This window comes from Dreissena polymorpha, chromosome 6 (genome assembly GCF_020536995.1).
Source record: "Dreissena polymorpha isolate Duluth1 chromosome 6, UMN_Dpol_1.0, whole genome shotgun sequence".
Lineage (NCBI taxonomy): Eukaryota > Metazoa > Mollusca > Bivalvia > Myida > Dreissenidae > Dreissena > Dreissena polymorpha.
Window position 1 is genome coordinate 16,883,010 of NC_068360.1, and position 18,293 is coordinate 16,901,302.

Here is an 18,293-nt window from a genome sequence, read left to right on the forward strand (position 1 = left end):
AACGCATACGCCTAGGATCATGAAACTTCATGGGTAGATTGATCATGACTCACAGATGACCCCTATCAATTTTGAGGTCACTAGGTCAAATGTCAAGGTCACGGTGACCCGAAATAGTAAAATGGTTTCCGGATGATAACTCAAGAACGCATACGCCTAGGATCATAAAACTTCATGGGTAGATTGATCATGACTCGCAGATGACCCCTATCAATTTTGAGGTCACTAGGTCAAAGGTCAAGGTCACGGTGACCCGAAATAGTAAAATGGTTTCCGGATGATAACTTAAGAACGCATACGCCTAGGATCATGAAACTTCATGGGTAGATTGATCATGACTTGCAGATGACCCCTATTGTTTTTGAGGTCACTAGGTCAAAGGTCAAGGTCACGGTGACCTGAAATAGTAAAATGGTTTTCGGATGATAACTCAAGAACGCATACGCCTAGGATCATGAAACTTCATAGGTAGATTGATCATGACTCGCAGATGACCCCTATTGATTTTGAGGTCAAAGGTCAAGGTCACGGTGACCCGAAATAGTAAAATGATTTTCGGATGATAACTCAAGAACGCTTTTGCCTAGGATCATGACACTTCATAGGTACATTGATCGTGACTCGCAAATGACCCCTATTGATTTTCAGGTCACTGGGTCAAAGGTCAAGGTCACAGTGACAAAAATCGTACTCACACAATGGCTGCCACTACAATGGACAGCCCATATGGGGGGCATGCATGTTTTACAAACAGCCCTTGTTAACAATTCCATCAAGAGCTAGTTTGACATGTACGGATACAAAAACGATTCAAATTATCTTTAAAGTTTGTTTTTTTTCTGTGAAAGTGTTATCAATCTTCACTTTTCCTCAAACAAAAGTTTAACAGAGACTCACATAAATCATGAGGATATGATATTGAGTTAAGATTTAGCCAAAATGCTGAAGTTAAGTGTATACCTGATAACTCGTTTAAGTCTTTCAGTTTATTTGCAATGCATATAGGCTAAGAAACGTTGATTTACCTCGGCTTATACAACCTGACGTTTAAGTGCTGAGCACTTAAGCTTATATCAGAGATCTACATCTCTGCTTATATATATTCGAAACGTTTACCTAATCCTTCTTTTCCCATTCCAACTACCAATTAGCTCAGTTTTGTAGTTTCGAAAAACATGAAAATGGCAAAAAGGGATGCATATCAAATAACCACATTATAATAAACAAAACAGACTGTCAATAGCACGGACGTTACGCACTAAGGACCAGATGTTTTGAACATAAAAGGAGAATTCAACAGGGTGAGAAGGTTTTAAATGATTTTTCAACATATTTCGCATTAAGGGCAATGTAGTACAATTAAGTGAAGATTAAATCATCCACAGTGGTACAGAAACATAATCACAACATAATCATTTGGATACGCGAGGAATTTTATAACTTAAGTTGTGACATTATGAAGTTTAACCAATGAAATCGATGCATGTGCGAAGATCAACTTTATCCACTAGTCTGACTAGATGCTATTCAATCTATAATGGTACCTACCTTTCTTTAAAGTTCAAATGCCGATTTTATTATGAAAAATGCTGTTTTATAAATATGTATATTCTAAAACGATTGGAATCATCAAGAGCAATGGCAAATAAAATGATGATTCTAAAAATCGCTGATTATAATTTCCGTAAACCGCTCGGGCATTTCCGCCACCTATTTTTGTGGTGACGTCATTTTTACGCAACGCGCATGACACGGAAACTAAAATGTGGTGATAGAAATGGTGTTACACTTTGAGACACAGGTGGAAGTAACGTACCCAGGATAGTATTTTTCATATATATATTTTTTAGGAGCCCAATATATTCAAATAAATATATAAAATCATGTTTAATGAGAAAAAAATTGACAAAGAGCCATGAAAAAAAAATCCCCACCCTCTCATATTGGAATCATAACAAGGTCATTAACTAGACTTTATTATAGACCTGTTTTCGCATTATTTGACACGCCTCGTTGTTTTAAAGGAATAGGACGCGAGCTATCGATTAAGGGGCAAAAACTCAAAAATATTGTTTGAAAGTCTGTAGAAGATTTATTCGGGTTGACAAACGGACTCGAAATATTGCTCGGTTTTCGACCGACTGTGAGTTAACGGCTGGACAGATTTTTTTAAAGTGAACTTTTTTTGAAAGGTTGTCCAATTGCCCATAGGAGGATCAATGGATGCTTTTGATTAAAGCTAATTTTGACATTTTTGCGGCCCGCGAAGACAGGTCTATGATAATTTCTAGTTAATGACCTTGTTATGATTCCAATATCAGAGGGTGGGGATTTTTTTTCACGGCTCTTTGTCAATTTTTTTCTCATTAAACATAATTTTATGTATTTATTTGAATATATTGGGCTCTTAAAAAAATAAATAACAAAAAAATACTATCCAGGGTACGTTACTTCCACCTGTGCTTTGAGATACATAAATCTTATTTTAGTCATATAGCATAAATATACATTTTTTCTATACACTGATTGTTATTTTTTGAATTTTTTTTTTTAATTTGTATAACATTAATTAATCAATGTGGGCGTTATGTAATCGTTTTGTTCAAGCTACATATTTAAGTAATCAAGGAAAAAATCTAAAACAAATAATGGATTGTATTCTATTAATCAAATGGTTTAGAACTCGTGTTAATAACTGTTGTATATGTAGGCCGAAAGTTTCATCACTACTGTTTTCAAGCGATTGTGTTTTTGTTAAGGTTATTGATTATTGTGGTTCTATATCCAGTAATCTCACCCTGTTTACACGGCATGTCAGTAAACATTCGTTCAAGTGTAATGTCGATGATATATTTAATCCATTACCTATAGCTCGACGAGAGTATTGATCCAGGATTTGGCGAGATTAGTGTTTTAGTCCTCTTAAGCAATATTTTAAGGGTTTCGTTTTTTTTATATTCAACGAAAATCTCAAAACATCGTCACTCGCTAGTTAAACTAGTATACTCGTGAATTTCAACTGTGGTGATTGAATAATAATAAAAAGACGTTTGAAAATGAAAAATTATTAAAACAAACCTTATGTTGTTTAATATTTTACAGGGAGATTATAATACTCGTTAATCAATTTACGTTCCTGAACTGAATATAGAAGGACACTCAAGTTCATTAGTCATATATCTTCTTCCCCATAGCGACATCACACCCAATCTCGCAGCCCACTCCAATTTAAATTTGGGTCACCACCATTGCAGTAAACGTATTTAATATTACATTGCTGATTAAATCTTTTCGCCCGAAGGCCTTATTATGATACCATACCTTCCCACTCACATCAATAATAATATCATAACATAACATGGATCGCAGCAAGATATATTTGGGAATAAACTGTGTTAGTGTCAAGTTACCCGACCGATAAAATTAATGCTCTGAACCTATTCTATTTTATTGAGTTTAAATGTAATGTCTGCATTAAGAAGCGCAACAAAACCACTTGTAAATAGTATTTAAGTATGGCATCTCAGTGATTTGTTTATTTATATAAATGCTTTAAATTATCCATGCGTCTGAAAACTGGATGTGTTACAGACACGTATTCCCCCATCACATGTTTGGATACATGTTTGTACCCACAGGCCGTATTACACCATATTTGTCCTTCAGTGTGACCTCGACTTTGAGATAAGGACGCAGGGTGCATGACGAACGACTTGTACACGGCGATCGTTTGTTATTTTACAATTGACTGATTGACGATGAAGTTTCGGTCCTAACAGGTTTTCATATGCCTATAGTTAACCGTAGGCATTTGAGTGTGACTTGAAGTATTAACTCGAGAAACAGGCGCGCGATACTGCGTTTTCGATTTGCCGGGGAGCGAATCCGCGATCCATGAAATTGTTGTCCAGCGGTCTACCAACTGAGCTTGCCGGCCCAAAAAAATTACATGATAAATGATAGAAGTATTTTCAAATTAGTTCAAGAAAAAATGTGCTTACACTTTACTTCACAAACTACAAGATCAATTAAATTATCTGGTAATATAAATGACTTCAATTTTTGTAGATTGCATGTTGGCTATTTCGCGCAGTATGGGTATTTTTGCATAGATAAGAAAAGTCCATGTATTCATTCGGGTCTACTGGCGGGAAATTGTCTCAAGATTTGGCCAATTACAAAAGTCAAGAATGCTCGAAACCTAGGTTCGGCAACAACTCCGAAAAAGTGTTCAAGCGTCTTCCTGAAGCACATTATGTACACGGATATTTGCTCGTTAAACAGGCAAAATACTTCGATCTTCCGTGAAAAACTTCACCATGACAACACTAATAAAGGTCCACATGTTTTCAAATGGGTTGTAATTATATATTTTTTTGTATATGTGTGGATGAATAAATCTTCGCGGAACCCCCCCCCCCCCCAAAAAAAAAAATGCCCGACTTAATCATTATTGCGAAATATTTTGAAAAACCTACTCACTCTTGAAAATTATACGTGAATTTTCTAAACATCTGCCTCATTTACCAATGCATCGCAAAAAGAGGTGGCGCCCGTGATTAACGACCGCGAACATCGCTCAATTCCAACGCTAGATGTGGTATGGAAATATAGATTTAACGAGTTACAAAATGCTGGTTAAAAAAAATGTATCACAATATATTCCGTGTGAATTTCACGTGACTATATCCGTACATTTACGAACAAACGCGAGATTGGCTTCGGGCAGCGTCGGAAGCACAACGTAGTTCTTATGAGTTGCCCGAAGCCAATCTCGCATTTATACAACGGTTGGGTTTCCTCCAGGTACTGGGGCCTTCCACAACAACACAAGACCTAACCAAAATCTTTCAGTAACAACGAAATAACTGGATAATGCAGCTTAAATTCACACTTCGTCCCAACTTGCGTAAGTCCAGTAAGTTAATTAGGTTGTGGTGCTGGGACACACTCCGGGTCCGCACATGATGTAGCCTCTGGCTCGGAAAGGACCTCACAAACATCGAAACACACACTCACACCGTACATTTTGGCTGTCCGACTAGCAACAGGACAGTTGTGTTTTCCTCCGGGTACCCCCCCCCCCCCCCTCCCCCCCCGCCCCCCCCCCCCACACACACATATCCCAAGACCACACCAAGAATCTTTCAAAAACAACGAAATAGCTTGAAATAACAGCTATTATTTAACTCTGGCAGTGCTGGAACCGAATTTTGAAGGCCTTTGCAAACAGTTTGGATCCAGATGAGACGCCACAGAACGTGGCGTCTCATCAGGATGTAAACTGTTTGCTATTCTGATAGTATTCTTTGAAAAAAAATCGAACAAAATGCTTATTTTAGAAAATCAGCAGACGACATTTTAGCAGACGAAAAATTTCCCAGCATGCAAAGGGTTCAAATACGCTCCAACTTTCGTGAGTCTTGTAACTGTAGAACATCTGGCTCGGTGGATGTCGTAAACTTCGAAATACAAACACAGCGTACATTATTAGTTGGTCGCGTTAATGGCCGACTAAATGTACAGAGCATGTTTCGCAAATCAGTATGTGCTTAGCTAGCTTAGCTACGCTAAGGATTGTAACTCACTATGCTAGGAACGATTACCGCTGCCTGTCTGCACTGCAGACGACGAATGCTTAGGAGCGTCTCCTCTACTACTGCAGTGGGTGTATTTACCAGCTTGTAAGTCGACATTGGCCAGTCTAGTGTTTATCATTGAAATCTGTACATATTGGCTGCTTTCAGGGAAAACGGGGCTTAATGCATGTCAAATAAGATAAGCCTGTGCACACTGATTAGCCTGTGCAATGCGCACAAGCTTATCAAAGACGACAACAGCGAACAACTTCAGTGCCTTCAGCGCTTTGATAGTTACTGGGATCCGAGGAGCATAACAGTGAGTTAACGATCCTTGCATAATAAATGTTAACCTGACATTAAGACCTGCTGTATGTATACGTGTTCGTTCGGTTCACAAAGGTTAACAAAATAGGTGAGTATCAAACATTTATGTTGTAGTTTTTGTATGTTAACTGCTGTTTATGATACATTTAATGATTTAGTTTTGAAGATTAAATTAAATGTTAAGTTTAAATCGTTCGGTTAGATTGCAATTGCTATGCTTATTAGTTTTTAATGTGCCTCGCAATTATAACATATTTTCGCGAGTTTAACCCATTTATGCCTAGCGTCTAGAAAAAGGCCTTGGCAAACACGTAGACCCAGATGAGACGCCGCATGATGCGGCGTCTCATCATGGTCTCTGCTGTTTGCTGAAAGGAATTTCTGTGAAAATTATTCTAAATATAGAAATAAATATACTAGACATCCCTATACTTTAAGAAATAAATTGATCCAATTTAGAAGGATTGGAGAGTCCACTATGCATAAATGGTCTAAATAAACACTGGATCGAAATCGACGTAAATATGTTCGTTAACTAAGAAGATTTAACTACACGTAACAAAATGGCAGCGATTATTGAAGTAAAAATTATTATTGCTGATATCACGCCTGCGTGTCATATACATTCCACAAGAACAGCAATGAGGCAACTTTAATACGTGTAGAACCTACAGCTGGCGATTTCATAATCAAAGCTCTGAATGCACTTCAAACAGTAAATGTTTCTGCTATTTCCTCTACGTTTTATTCTAAAGCATCACCTCTGAAATCTTCTTGCAATGTCAACAAGTAATAATGGCCTCACTACGATCGACATTAAGTAATCAAATATCATCCGTTTTGTTTAGTTGTCTTTTTCTGTGTCATTTTGTCTGGCCCGCGTCTTGAGCTTCAGTACGGATTATACTTGTAACTCGAAAAGTATTGAAAAGATTCAAATAGGTTCAAATAATTGTTCATAATTGATTGATACTCATGCTGCATTCTGAGGGAGAGTCAACATGTACCAAGTAACGATAATAATCCCGTGAGAACTGAAGATCGAATTACGGCCCTTGTATTATGTACTTTCGTTGAATCTCCCTAAATATGCTTCATGGGCATCAATCAATTATGAACAAACTACAAAGTATAAGGGCCTTAATTCGATCTTAAGTTGCCATACGATTATTATCGTTACGTGGTACCTGTTATATGACCCACCAGTTGCAGTGACCTTGTTAATGTTTCTGCTTACTCTTGTATATATTATGTATCTTTGCTAATACTTAACTACTATTTAAGCAGTCACTACACATATAACAAATGTACTTAATTTGATATTGTGAAAATTACAAAAAGGCCCTATAAAGGTGACAAATCCAATTATTATGCATATAAACTGGTCTTATTTTTACCGGATTTCAGTTACTCTTGCATAAAAAAATGTTAATAACACAGCTTAGGTAAAAAGTTGTCAAGAATTATGGAAGATACACCCGTTTCAAAACTGGAAGAAATGTTTACAACTTTGCAACTAACGTGATGTGTAGCCTCAAAGCGGTGACGTATGCTAATCAAAGCGCTGAAGGCACTAAATATGTTCGCTATTGCATAATCTTAGAAGCAACTCAGTTTTCAAACTTATGTTATAGCTATTAATATCGCAATTTTGAAATGAACACAACCCATTCAAATTTTAAAGAGTGTGTCTTAAAGCACAGGTCGAGATGTGTGTGACTGTTTATCCTCATATTTATGTTATAGAGATAACTTAGACAAAATAACAACAATATGTCTTTTTTGCACAATTGGACGCTGCACTGGCAACCATCTTCAGAAGTGTGGTTGCCTCGCTAAAGATTAACAAGCCTATAATCATGTACATGTTGTGATATGTGTATCTATTACTTTATATATTTTCTTTAAATTATTGAGAAACAATTTTGCCCACATGACAGACTTTTAAATGCAGCATTAAGCCCCGTTTTCCCTGAAAGCAGCCAATATGTACAGATTTCAATGATAAACTTACCAATGTCATCGCACAAGCTGTTTTAAACACTAGACTGGCCAATATGTCCCACAAGCTCTTAAACCTATTGTTTACATAATTACAGGCTGTCGTCTGCTGCAGTGTATCAGTTAAGTATAAATAGAAACGCTTTAAGCATTTATCGTCTGCTAAATTTGACTGGAGTTATCCACACAGGCAGTCATAGGTTAAAATAATAAAAAGTAGCTAAGGCATACTGATTTGCAAAATTGCGTCTGTGTTATTTGTGAGCTTGGCTCACAATTAAAAATAGCCGAAAGAAAATTCAAGATTAATTCTATTTTAAACAACTTTTTACCAGCAGAAAGTAACTTATTAGATCACTACAAACGTTTTAACCAGTTAGAAGAGACCTACTTTGTGAGAGATACCGGAAAACGTTGAAAATCAACGATATATTTTTGGTGACCTGAGTCACTTTCACTTTCCCGAGTAAATAGCGATGTAAATAAACTGATTGTTTGTAAACACAATTGACTTGGAGGACACTGTATTTTGAGCTCAATACAAGTTGTATTGCTCATTTTTTATGGTAATGTCCAATAGCCTATATATATATTGTTTTTTGATAACCTTTATATATAAAATATGAAAAAATATGAAAAAAATCGGTAAATAATTACGAATCGTCACCTTTATAGGGCCTTTAAAACAACATCATTTTATTTACATAATATGTGAAGGCTCTTATCCGTGGATTCAAAACAGTACTTAATTTCACGTTTTACTTTTTGTCTGAAATCAATATTTTTTTATAAAGATATCCATAAATATAACATATTTTGAACCAGATTAGCACTGTGTATTTCACGTGCATCATTAAAACTGGTTCCATTTACAACTCATCCCCAAAAGACAGTTATATCAAACATGATTGCAGTCACGACTTTATCAACGTAACGCGAACATTATTTGTTGACGAAAGTAAGCAATAGAATCAGGTCGAACCCACTATGTGAACAAAATGAATTAAAAGTCCACCATTTTTATGTTGATTTTGCAACATCTCTTGGGGTCATCATAACTAATATATCAATGGGCATAACTGCAACCTTTCCTTTGCGATACAAGATTTGGTATGGATTTTACTTAAACATAAAATTATATTTTTAAGAAGGTTCAGTGAGAAAAGCACATAGCATGAAACAACTTAATCTAAATTTTATATAAATACTAAAATGCGATACTCACTTTAGTATATGGCAATCGTAGATAATTGCATTCAGAGAGTTTGAATAAAAATCTCAACCTAGGCCAGCCTCAGTGATATTGGTAAATGTAATTAGGTGGTAATTCTAATAGCCGCTGTGTGTCCAGAAAAAAAATTATGGTAGATATTGGGGGCTGCGAACACTGGATCCAAGTATTACTTCAATAAATACTCTCATTGTTAAAATGCCTTCGAATCCTAACTTAAATTCAATTAAACGAGGTGCTAAATAAACGATGTATTGGTACTATAAAGTCTATGTCCCTGTTTTGTTTCTGACAAAATATATTCAATAAATACTAACTTTACATTATAAATAGCTTACCATTCTAATGAAAGGTTTTACTATAAAGATATATATTTGGCAAAGTTTTTGGGTTATTGCGTTAATAACCAACACAGTAGTGTTTCGATGCATAGGAATTAAACAACTAGGGCGAGAATCTGAGTAGTTTGATAACAAACACAACGGTTGGATATCAAACCAATAACTAAAACTTTGCAAAAATAGTATTTCGGTTATTATTCGAATTTATTATAATTCGTATGTAAAATATTGAAACAATTGTAATCCTCACTCCGTCCTTTTCCTACGAAAAAAAACATACACGCGTGCGTAACTGTCAGTTCAACACATCGAAAATCAACACACGTCATGTGTATTGTCCAATGCAGCGAAAGTATTATACTTATAAATGCAAAATTAGCAAACCTAAAATATAACAAGTATACTACTCACGTGTTGTAACAGCGCTTTATAATGCAGAAATATAGAACATGGCGATATCTGTTATTTCATACCATATTTTATCAAACGAGTTCCGGAATTTTCAGTGATCGAACCTTGGGTTCGGTAACTATTATATTTAAAACAAGTTTAAAGAATCGTGGTATGAAATAAAAACGAGGGTCAGAATTTTTATCACATGCTTTTAAATTAGAAAAGTCAATAAATATTTACATAAACGGCATGATAATTAAGGCACGTTGTATAAATTGCGCGACGTCTATGTTGTTGCAACGTCGTGTCAGAAAAAAAGGATGGTCGGTCAAAAATAATTAGTCAATGAACACGCTCAAAAAGCTATAAAAACATGTTTAAGTTTTTTAAAATTCGTTATGGTTATCTTACATGGAAAGCAATGTAATTCACGTGGTAACTTATTGGTTTTGTCAAAAGTTTGCTACATAGCGTGCTTGAGCACGTGCCGTTTACTTTACAGTTTCTTTGAATTTCCTGAATTACTTTCAAATCATCAGATCCCGCCCATAGTTTGTTGCAGAATAACCCACATTAATTCTCATTCTTTTCCTATAAAATACAAATCGCCGGTAGAATGTGCGGTTACTTTATTAACATGTGGGGTATTTCCAGAAATTCAATGATGACCGGTAACTTTAATTCTGTTTCTACATAATGGTATATGTTCTAAAGATTTCAGTGACAACAATGAAGATATATTTTTGTGGCAGCATAGGAGGAGGTCGACAGGATGATGAAATATATGCACGACTTATTGAGAAGCTTCAAACTTACGGAGAGGTCCTTACAAAACACGTTGGCTCGAAAACTGTTGTTCAAGGTAAAAAACTGCAAACATCATTTGTGTGATCTTTTATAGTTACAATATAGAAATCATACCTGACTTTGTTATCATTGAGATATGTTCTTGAGATATCACGTGTATGACTATATAATTAGTATGATTAGACAATAGACATGTTGCGATATTAATTATAATAAAGACGTTCGGTTGTATAAAAGGGTTTAATGTGGTAGCTACATGTATACCGACTAGTCTTTTGAAGGTACATTGTATATTGAAATTCTTGCCGGTATTATACAGGCTCAGGTATAAACATTCTAAAAGTATGAATACGTGTTCACCTCCTCGCGATTACGAATGTGAACGATACTCTGAAGTCGAAAATGCTGCTTTGTTTATTTGTATTTAAAAAATGGTACTTTCAATTACATGTATTATATATATTTGTTTTCAGATGAGATAGATTTGACTGCCAAGTACATTCATGACCGAGATGTTCGGTGGCTCGAAGAGAGTGATGGTAAGCTCTCACATGGTATTGCTCATCTTTTCAAATTTACTGCTAAATGTGTGTCATTTAAGTTTGAACTATATATGACAATTGCACGGGGCCTGTCTCAATAACACATTCGTTGACTGAAAACAAATCATTAAATTTGGCTAATACTTTATCTTGTGCCGAAAACATCATTTTTTTTTCAAAGAATTCGTGTGATTTGCACTTCATGCGCATTTAAGAGGACCAACCGACGAAAGTTGACTGGACTGACGAAAAACTGACGATCTCGCATTCTATTTGTAGTCTGGCCTCATAGTTTGAATGCGGATTCGTTATGAAATTATTTCTATGACCGACCGACTCTGATTTAAGTAAGTCAGTTGTCAGTTACTGGCATGTAAGTATTTTCAGTTTTAGTAACCAGCTTACCTGATTATCGTACCTCTGTCATATGATTCAAATACTGCTGAAATTCTCCCAAAAATGGTAAAACATTTAAAAAAAACTAACCTTTTTTAAAATAGCGATAGTTGTTGATGATTAAATAACCAATACATCGTTCTTAACAGCGAACCCGCCAGTGGTTATTCTTATGTAATCTTTATACTTGAAGTCTTTCAATTTGTTCTTGAACACAGACCAAAGGTTAAGTGCATGACCTCAAATGTGCGAGTTTGATAGAAATACCGGAAGCGGATCTATAGCACCCCGGCCTTTATCAAAGCGCATTTAACTATCATATTAGCCAAGCATGTTCAGTTCGATATATTATTATAATATATTAATTACTAGCAGCTTAATTGAACATTTCATGGAAACATTATATTTGAATGTGCAAAAAACAGTTCAGGAAGGTGATTTAAACAATAGGCCCGTACCTCATAGCAATTGAATTTCGGGTGCGAAAATCATAGGAAAATACAGTTTAACACAAAGATAGGCTTAGCAAGAGAATAAAAGGTTAATGACAAATATATGTTCAGCGGGAAAATAAAGGTTGCTGTTTAACACAGATATTCTAAGGGGGGCTATGGAAACCTCAATCCCAAGTCTTGACGGCACCTGTTATTCTTATTCATGATCTGACCATTTTGTCTTTCTTTATTAAACATGCAGTAAATAAAAATAGCTGAAAAAAAACGATAAACATCAAGTGTATTAAGTGTTTACATCTGGCATTACTCCAATCGGCAAAGTAGTCGTCGAAATGGGTTATAAGCCAACCTTGTATGATTTCAGTTGTGGTAGCGGAGGTAACCCAGATCTCTATGGGAGTGGGGTACGAGCTCGGACGAGCCGCTGCCATGGGCATGAAGATACTGTGTCTCTACAGACCTTCGCCTGATAAACGTAAGTGTATTGATAAAAGATACAAAAATATTGTTCGTTGATGTACTTAATGTACTTAATCTTTATAAAATATTAATTACCATCTTTGCATTAACAAACAGTGGTTCATTAGCCAGGTATCAGCTGTTAATATTTACATATTAAAATGATTTGTATCCTGACTGACAAAACATTGTTATTACCGTTGTTGTTTGCTATGTGTTAGCTACTAGTATTTCACCTTGGACTAAATCATTTAATATACTTGTCAGTATGAAATAAATAACACTTTAGAGGTAAACATGAAGTAAAACGTGTGGTTGTTATTACTATTGTTTTCAAATAAGTTGCAATAATATAGCACGCACGCAATTATGCATTTGTTCTCCAAAGACAAATTTTAAATAAACGGTTTAAAATCCCATTATCCAAATAAATTTCAATAATGCATCAGTACTCTTAAAATATCATTGTGGTAAAACAAATTGCCGCAACCGTTTCGTTATTGTTTTTATGACTTGCAGGTCTGTCTGACATGATAGCTGGGGCTCACAACGGCACAAAATTTGTCGTAAAAAATTACACCGAAGAAGAGGCGGAGCAAATATTTAAAGACTTTCTTATATAAACGTCCAGAAGTCAACAAGTGTGAACGGTCCCGAGTTTTGTCGGTCGACGTCATCAGATTATATCTCAGGACACAGCTGTGTTTACACTGCAGAAATATTTTGTAATAAAATAACTTAAAGGTGCCTTTTCACACTTTGGTAAATTGACAAAATTAAAAAAAGTAAAAAAGGTGATAAGGGTTTTAAATGCGTTTTCATCATATTGAGCATTCTTTAAAAATCGGACAATGTAGTGCGATTCAGCAAAGATTAATTCATCCACAAATGTACAGAAACATTCAATCACAACCCATTTGAAAATCAATTCTTCTGCATGTGTGAAGATCAACTCTCCATCCAATTTAATCGCTAACGACATCAAACGATGTGAAAAGCGTTACGCCAATTTCACATTTAAAGCGAAGTAAACTTGCAACAACGTTTTAATGAATATACATAACTGCTGGATATTCAAATCCATATGAGTGTTTAAATAATCAATTCAAAGTTAATTTGAATACATGTTATTTTCTCGAACTCGACATATTTATAATCAATTTTATTTATTATGTGTTGAGATCGGAATGCTAAATGCGTGCGCATTATGCAAGAGCTTTGTATCCAGCCAACAGACCATGGCAACTATTTCAATGATGTGACGGTGTGGAAAGAAAGGTTACTTCAAAGCGGTAGTACATGTGCCACGTTTGCCTATAACAAATAGTAGGGTGTGTTTTTACAGTATATGGTGAAAATTATCAATAAAAATGGCGCCTTACTGATTTGTTTCACATAAATATGAAAAAACCAATTAATATCCAATATGATCAAAATTATATTTCCTTCCATAATTGTGTAAAACGTTATTGCATTGTGTATGTGACTTACCGAGTCGTGATTTGATTAAAGCTTGGGCCTTTAAAATGAGAGTTTTCTTCTGAACATAGCGCGCCAATGTATTCAATAACCAGAATCATTAAAGCCAATGTATTCAATTACCAGAATCATTAAAGCCAACAATTGAATGAAATAGGGAAAAAGTAAATCTATTGTTTGGGCTAAATTATTGTCATATTGTGAACATCATGACATATGTATAGTTGTATCTATATAATAATTTATCCACTAGATGCTATTCTATACCTTTCTTTAAAGGTCATATGCCAATTTTATTACGAAAAATTCTATTTAAAAATATGTATATTCTAAAACGATTGGAATCATCAAGAGCAATGGCAAAAAATATTATGTTACGAAAAAAACGATGATTATGTTTTCCGTAAACCGCTCGGGTATTTCCGCCACCTATTTCGTTGGTGACGTCATTTTTACACAACGCGCATGAAACGGAAACTTAAATTGTGGTGACAGAAATGTTGATATACTTTGAAATATATTCATCTTATTTTAGTCATATTGCATAAACACGCCTTTTTTAATACACTGGTTATTATTTTCTAAAAAGTGTAATATTTTGAATTTGCCTAACGATCATGAAATTATATGGGTGTTACATAATCCTTTTGTTCAAGCTACATATTTAAATAATCAAAGAGTAATTCTAAAACAAATAATGGGTCATTGTATTCGATTAATCAAATGGTTTAGAACTCGTGTAAATAGCTGTTGTGAATGTAGGCCGAAAGTATCATCAGTATTGTTGTCAAGCGATTGTGTTTTTGTAACGTGTATTGATTATTGTGCTTATATGTCCAGTAATCTCACCATGTTTACACAGTGTGTCAGTAAAAACACGCTTACAATTTTAATTTCGATGATATTTTTAATCCATTACCTATAGTTCGACGAGATTATTTATCCAGGTTTTGACAAGATTTGTGTTTTAAGTCCTTTAAAGCAATATTTTAATAGGTTAATTTTCTATTTAACGAATATCTCAAACATCGTCACTTGCAAACATTATACTAGTGATATTCAAATATGGAAAGTGAATGTAATGAAAAGAAGTTTAAAAATGAAAAATTATGAGAACATACGTTAAGTTGTTTAATATTTTACAGAGAGAAAATAATACTCGTTAATAAATTTACGTTCCTGAACTGAATATGGAAAGATACTAAAGTTCATAAGTCGAATATCTTCTTCCCCATAGCGACATCACGCCCAATCTCGCAGCCCACTCCAATTAAAATCTGGGTCACCACCATCGCAGTTAACGTATATAATATCTAGTAGCTGGCGATATCTTTTCGCCAGAAGGCCTTATTATGTAGTGATACTGAATATGTTTCCATACATACAGGGCTCCTTCCCACTCACATCAATAATAATATCATAAACTAACATGGATCGCAGCAAGATATATTTGGGCATAAACTGTGTTTGCGTTAGGTTACCCGACCAATATAACAAATGCCCCGACACTATACTATTTTATTGAGTTTATACTTTTTGTCGGCATTAAGAAGCGCAGCAAAACACATGTAAATAGTATTTGAGTATAACACATACGTGATTCGTTTATTTATATCAATGATTTAAATAAGCAGTGCGTCTGAAAACTGGATATGTTACAGACACGTATGCCTCCCACAACACATGTTTGGATACATGTTTGTTCCTACAGGCCGTAGTATACCATATTTGTCCTTAAGTGTGAAATTGACTTTGCGATTGTGACACAGGCGTTTTGTATGACGAACGATCTGTTCATTGGGATCGTGGCCAAAAAGGAATGTTGTATTGTCTGAGTTTGTAACGAACCAACATGAATTTTGCATTTTTGCGACTTATTTCTGCTTGAAATCTCAGTTATGACTAATCGATGTATGCATGATTATATTTTATTGTAAACAGTCAAAATAAAGAGGCATATTCAAAAGACGTTAAATCGTCTTAACCATTCCGGTGGTACGTAATCGAAATTTTTCATCATGTTTTGCCCGCTGTGAGTGATTTATACTTGGTCCGAAACACTTTTCCACATCCTCTCTTTAGACCCAATAGGGTCTGCAAGGACATGTTCATAGGACTTAATTTCTCTAATGTGAAAAACATATATTTTTACAAACTGCCAATTCTGTCACATATATATTTATTTTGTTTCCTCTGTAATACTATACAATAATTAATAAATTGAAGTCCGGCGGGCTTATGTGTATTTTTGCAATGATCCACCCGAATTCTTCCAATTTGGAATCCTTGATCTATATTTACATTTGCAAAGGGCTATTGCATCAAATGCATATTATTTAGATCAACAACAGATCAAAACAAACATAACAAAACAATTACGGGCATTCATATTTATGTGGTTGATAGGTACAAATAAGTGCTTCGAAGCATCAGTACGGATTTAAGCGATATGTTTATGCCTATATGTTTGTATCATCGACGAAGAAATATTTGATTGATAAACTCAGTATCCAGGTCTATTTTGATACATTTAGTTATTTTAAATGAATCATTTGTTGTTGTTTTTGCATAGCTCGAGAAGCTGTTATAGCTGACTGGCGAAAGCATCAATTCTGTACTGTCCATTTTCCAGTTTTGGTTGCACAAGATATAGAGAATAATAGGTTAGTGTTGATTATAGATCAGGTTTATCATGCGAGGCTTAGAAAACAAAAAGCACGAGCCTTGGCGAGTGCTTTTTCGTTTTCGTGCCGAGCAATTTTAATCATATTGAATTGCAAATCTTAAAGTTTTATGATATCAATATGACATTAAGTTGTAATATACAAGGAACTACATTTGTTTACAACGTAGCCTAACACCACACACAATTCACTTTCGATATCAAACTATCAAGTCGATCACGAGGTGCACAATATTTTCTTCTTTGTTATAATATGTGGTTATTTCGTGACGAAATAACAAAGATTACTTGGATTTAAGCTAATTATATACATTTTGAATGTTGAAAGTGGCACCAAAGAATTGTGAGGCAAAGTTGTTCGAACTAGAGAAAGACATTTGCTGGTGAAGTGACTGGGTGGGGCGGACATCAAGATCAACTTGTTCGACGGTAGACAGTGGTTGTCTAGGCTGCATTTCGGCCATAGTTTCGGTGCATGAAGGTGAACAAGAGGAATCTGTTGGATTGGTACATTTACTGGACTGAGCAAGAATGAACACTTTTGCTGCTGTTCAACAGATATGTTGGAATAATTGGTTATGGACAGGGCATTTTTTGTGCCCTGTTATGGCCATGGTTTCAGTGGGTGGAATGTTTTCATTTTGAAGTTTTTGGACCAGGAATTTGCGAACTGAGTGGTTCGTTATTCTCTTGTGCTTGAGGAAGCCGGCGTCTTTTGCCATGGCCTTCAGCATCTGACCTAGCTTGTTGACACCCAATTGTTGACGCAAGAACCACTGGGATGCAGTGTCATTTGTGCGTATTGCCAGGTTGAAAAGATGCTTTGAAGAAAAATCAGATGGACGCATATCCGAGTACAGCTTGTTAACACAGGATTTCTTGGTCCGGACGATTGTTTTCTACGGTCAAATGGGAGCAACTCGAACTGACTTCTTCAAAGGGGAGCAACAACAACAGAACCTATTTGCATAGTGTTCAATTTACCTAATACTAGAGGTTTTAATAAAAATAAATGACAAAAAACACGTTTTTTGCTACTTTTCTTTGTTTTAAGTTCATTAAGATTGACAAACTTTTGAGATTGTTTTTATTATTGATGCACTTGGCAAATACAGGTGACGAGGTGCGTGGGAAAAAGTAGTCCCGGTTCGGCAGTTGATGACGTCATTTCGTGCCATTGATTATAGCCTTGCCGTTGATTATAGATGAAATTTAATAAACGGGGCTTTAATCAACCGATTTCGCTGTAAAAGTGGGATAAAAACAATATTCTGGGAATAGTGTTACATCGCTCAAGTCGTTTATGTTTTAGAAGAAAAACGGAGCTAAATTTCAAGCTAAATTTCAAGCTAGTTAAAGACGACAGTCTAGGATGCGCAATCGACGAAAACATGCAATAAGAATTTACTAATTTAAAAATGCGTTAATTGCTTGCGCCCCCAATAATTATGAAATTTGGATAAACGAGTTTTCGTAAACTAAGAACTCATCTACAATTGTTTATATATACACAAAGAAAGCTGAATCCATGCATTCTTTTTGTCTTATGTCGATAGACAGAAAAACAAAAAATATATATTTACAATAATTTACGGTGAAT

At 35.1% G+C, this 18,293-nt stretch overlaps 1 protein-coding gene across 1 annotated transcript; it reads left to right on the plus strand.

Annotated features, from left to right (window-relative positions):
* The first annotated feature begins 1,146 nt into the window (after positions 1–1,146).
* Positions 1,147–13,329, plus strand: LOC127833583 (2'-deoxynucleoside 5'-phosphate N-hydrolase 1-like). The gene is made up of 5 exons (XM_052358926.1): positions 1,147–1,301; positions 10,587–10,734; positions 11,153–11,218; positions 12,437–12,547; positions 13,051–13,329. The coding sequence occupies exons 2-5, from the start codon at positions 10,602–10,604 to the stop codon at positions 13,152–13,154; spliced, it is 414 nt and encodes a 137-aa protein (XP_052214886.1). The 5' UTR covers positions 1,147–1,301; positions 10,587–10,601; the 3' UTR covers positions 13,155–13,329.
* The last annotated feature ends 4,964 nt before the right edge of the window (positions 13,330–18,293 follow it).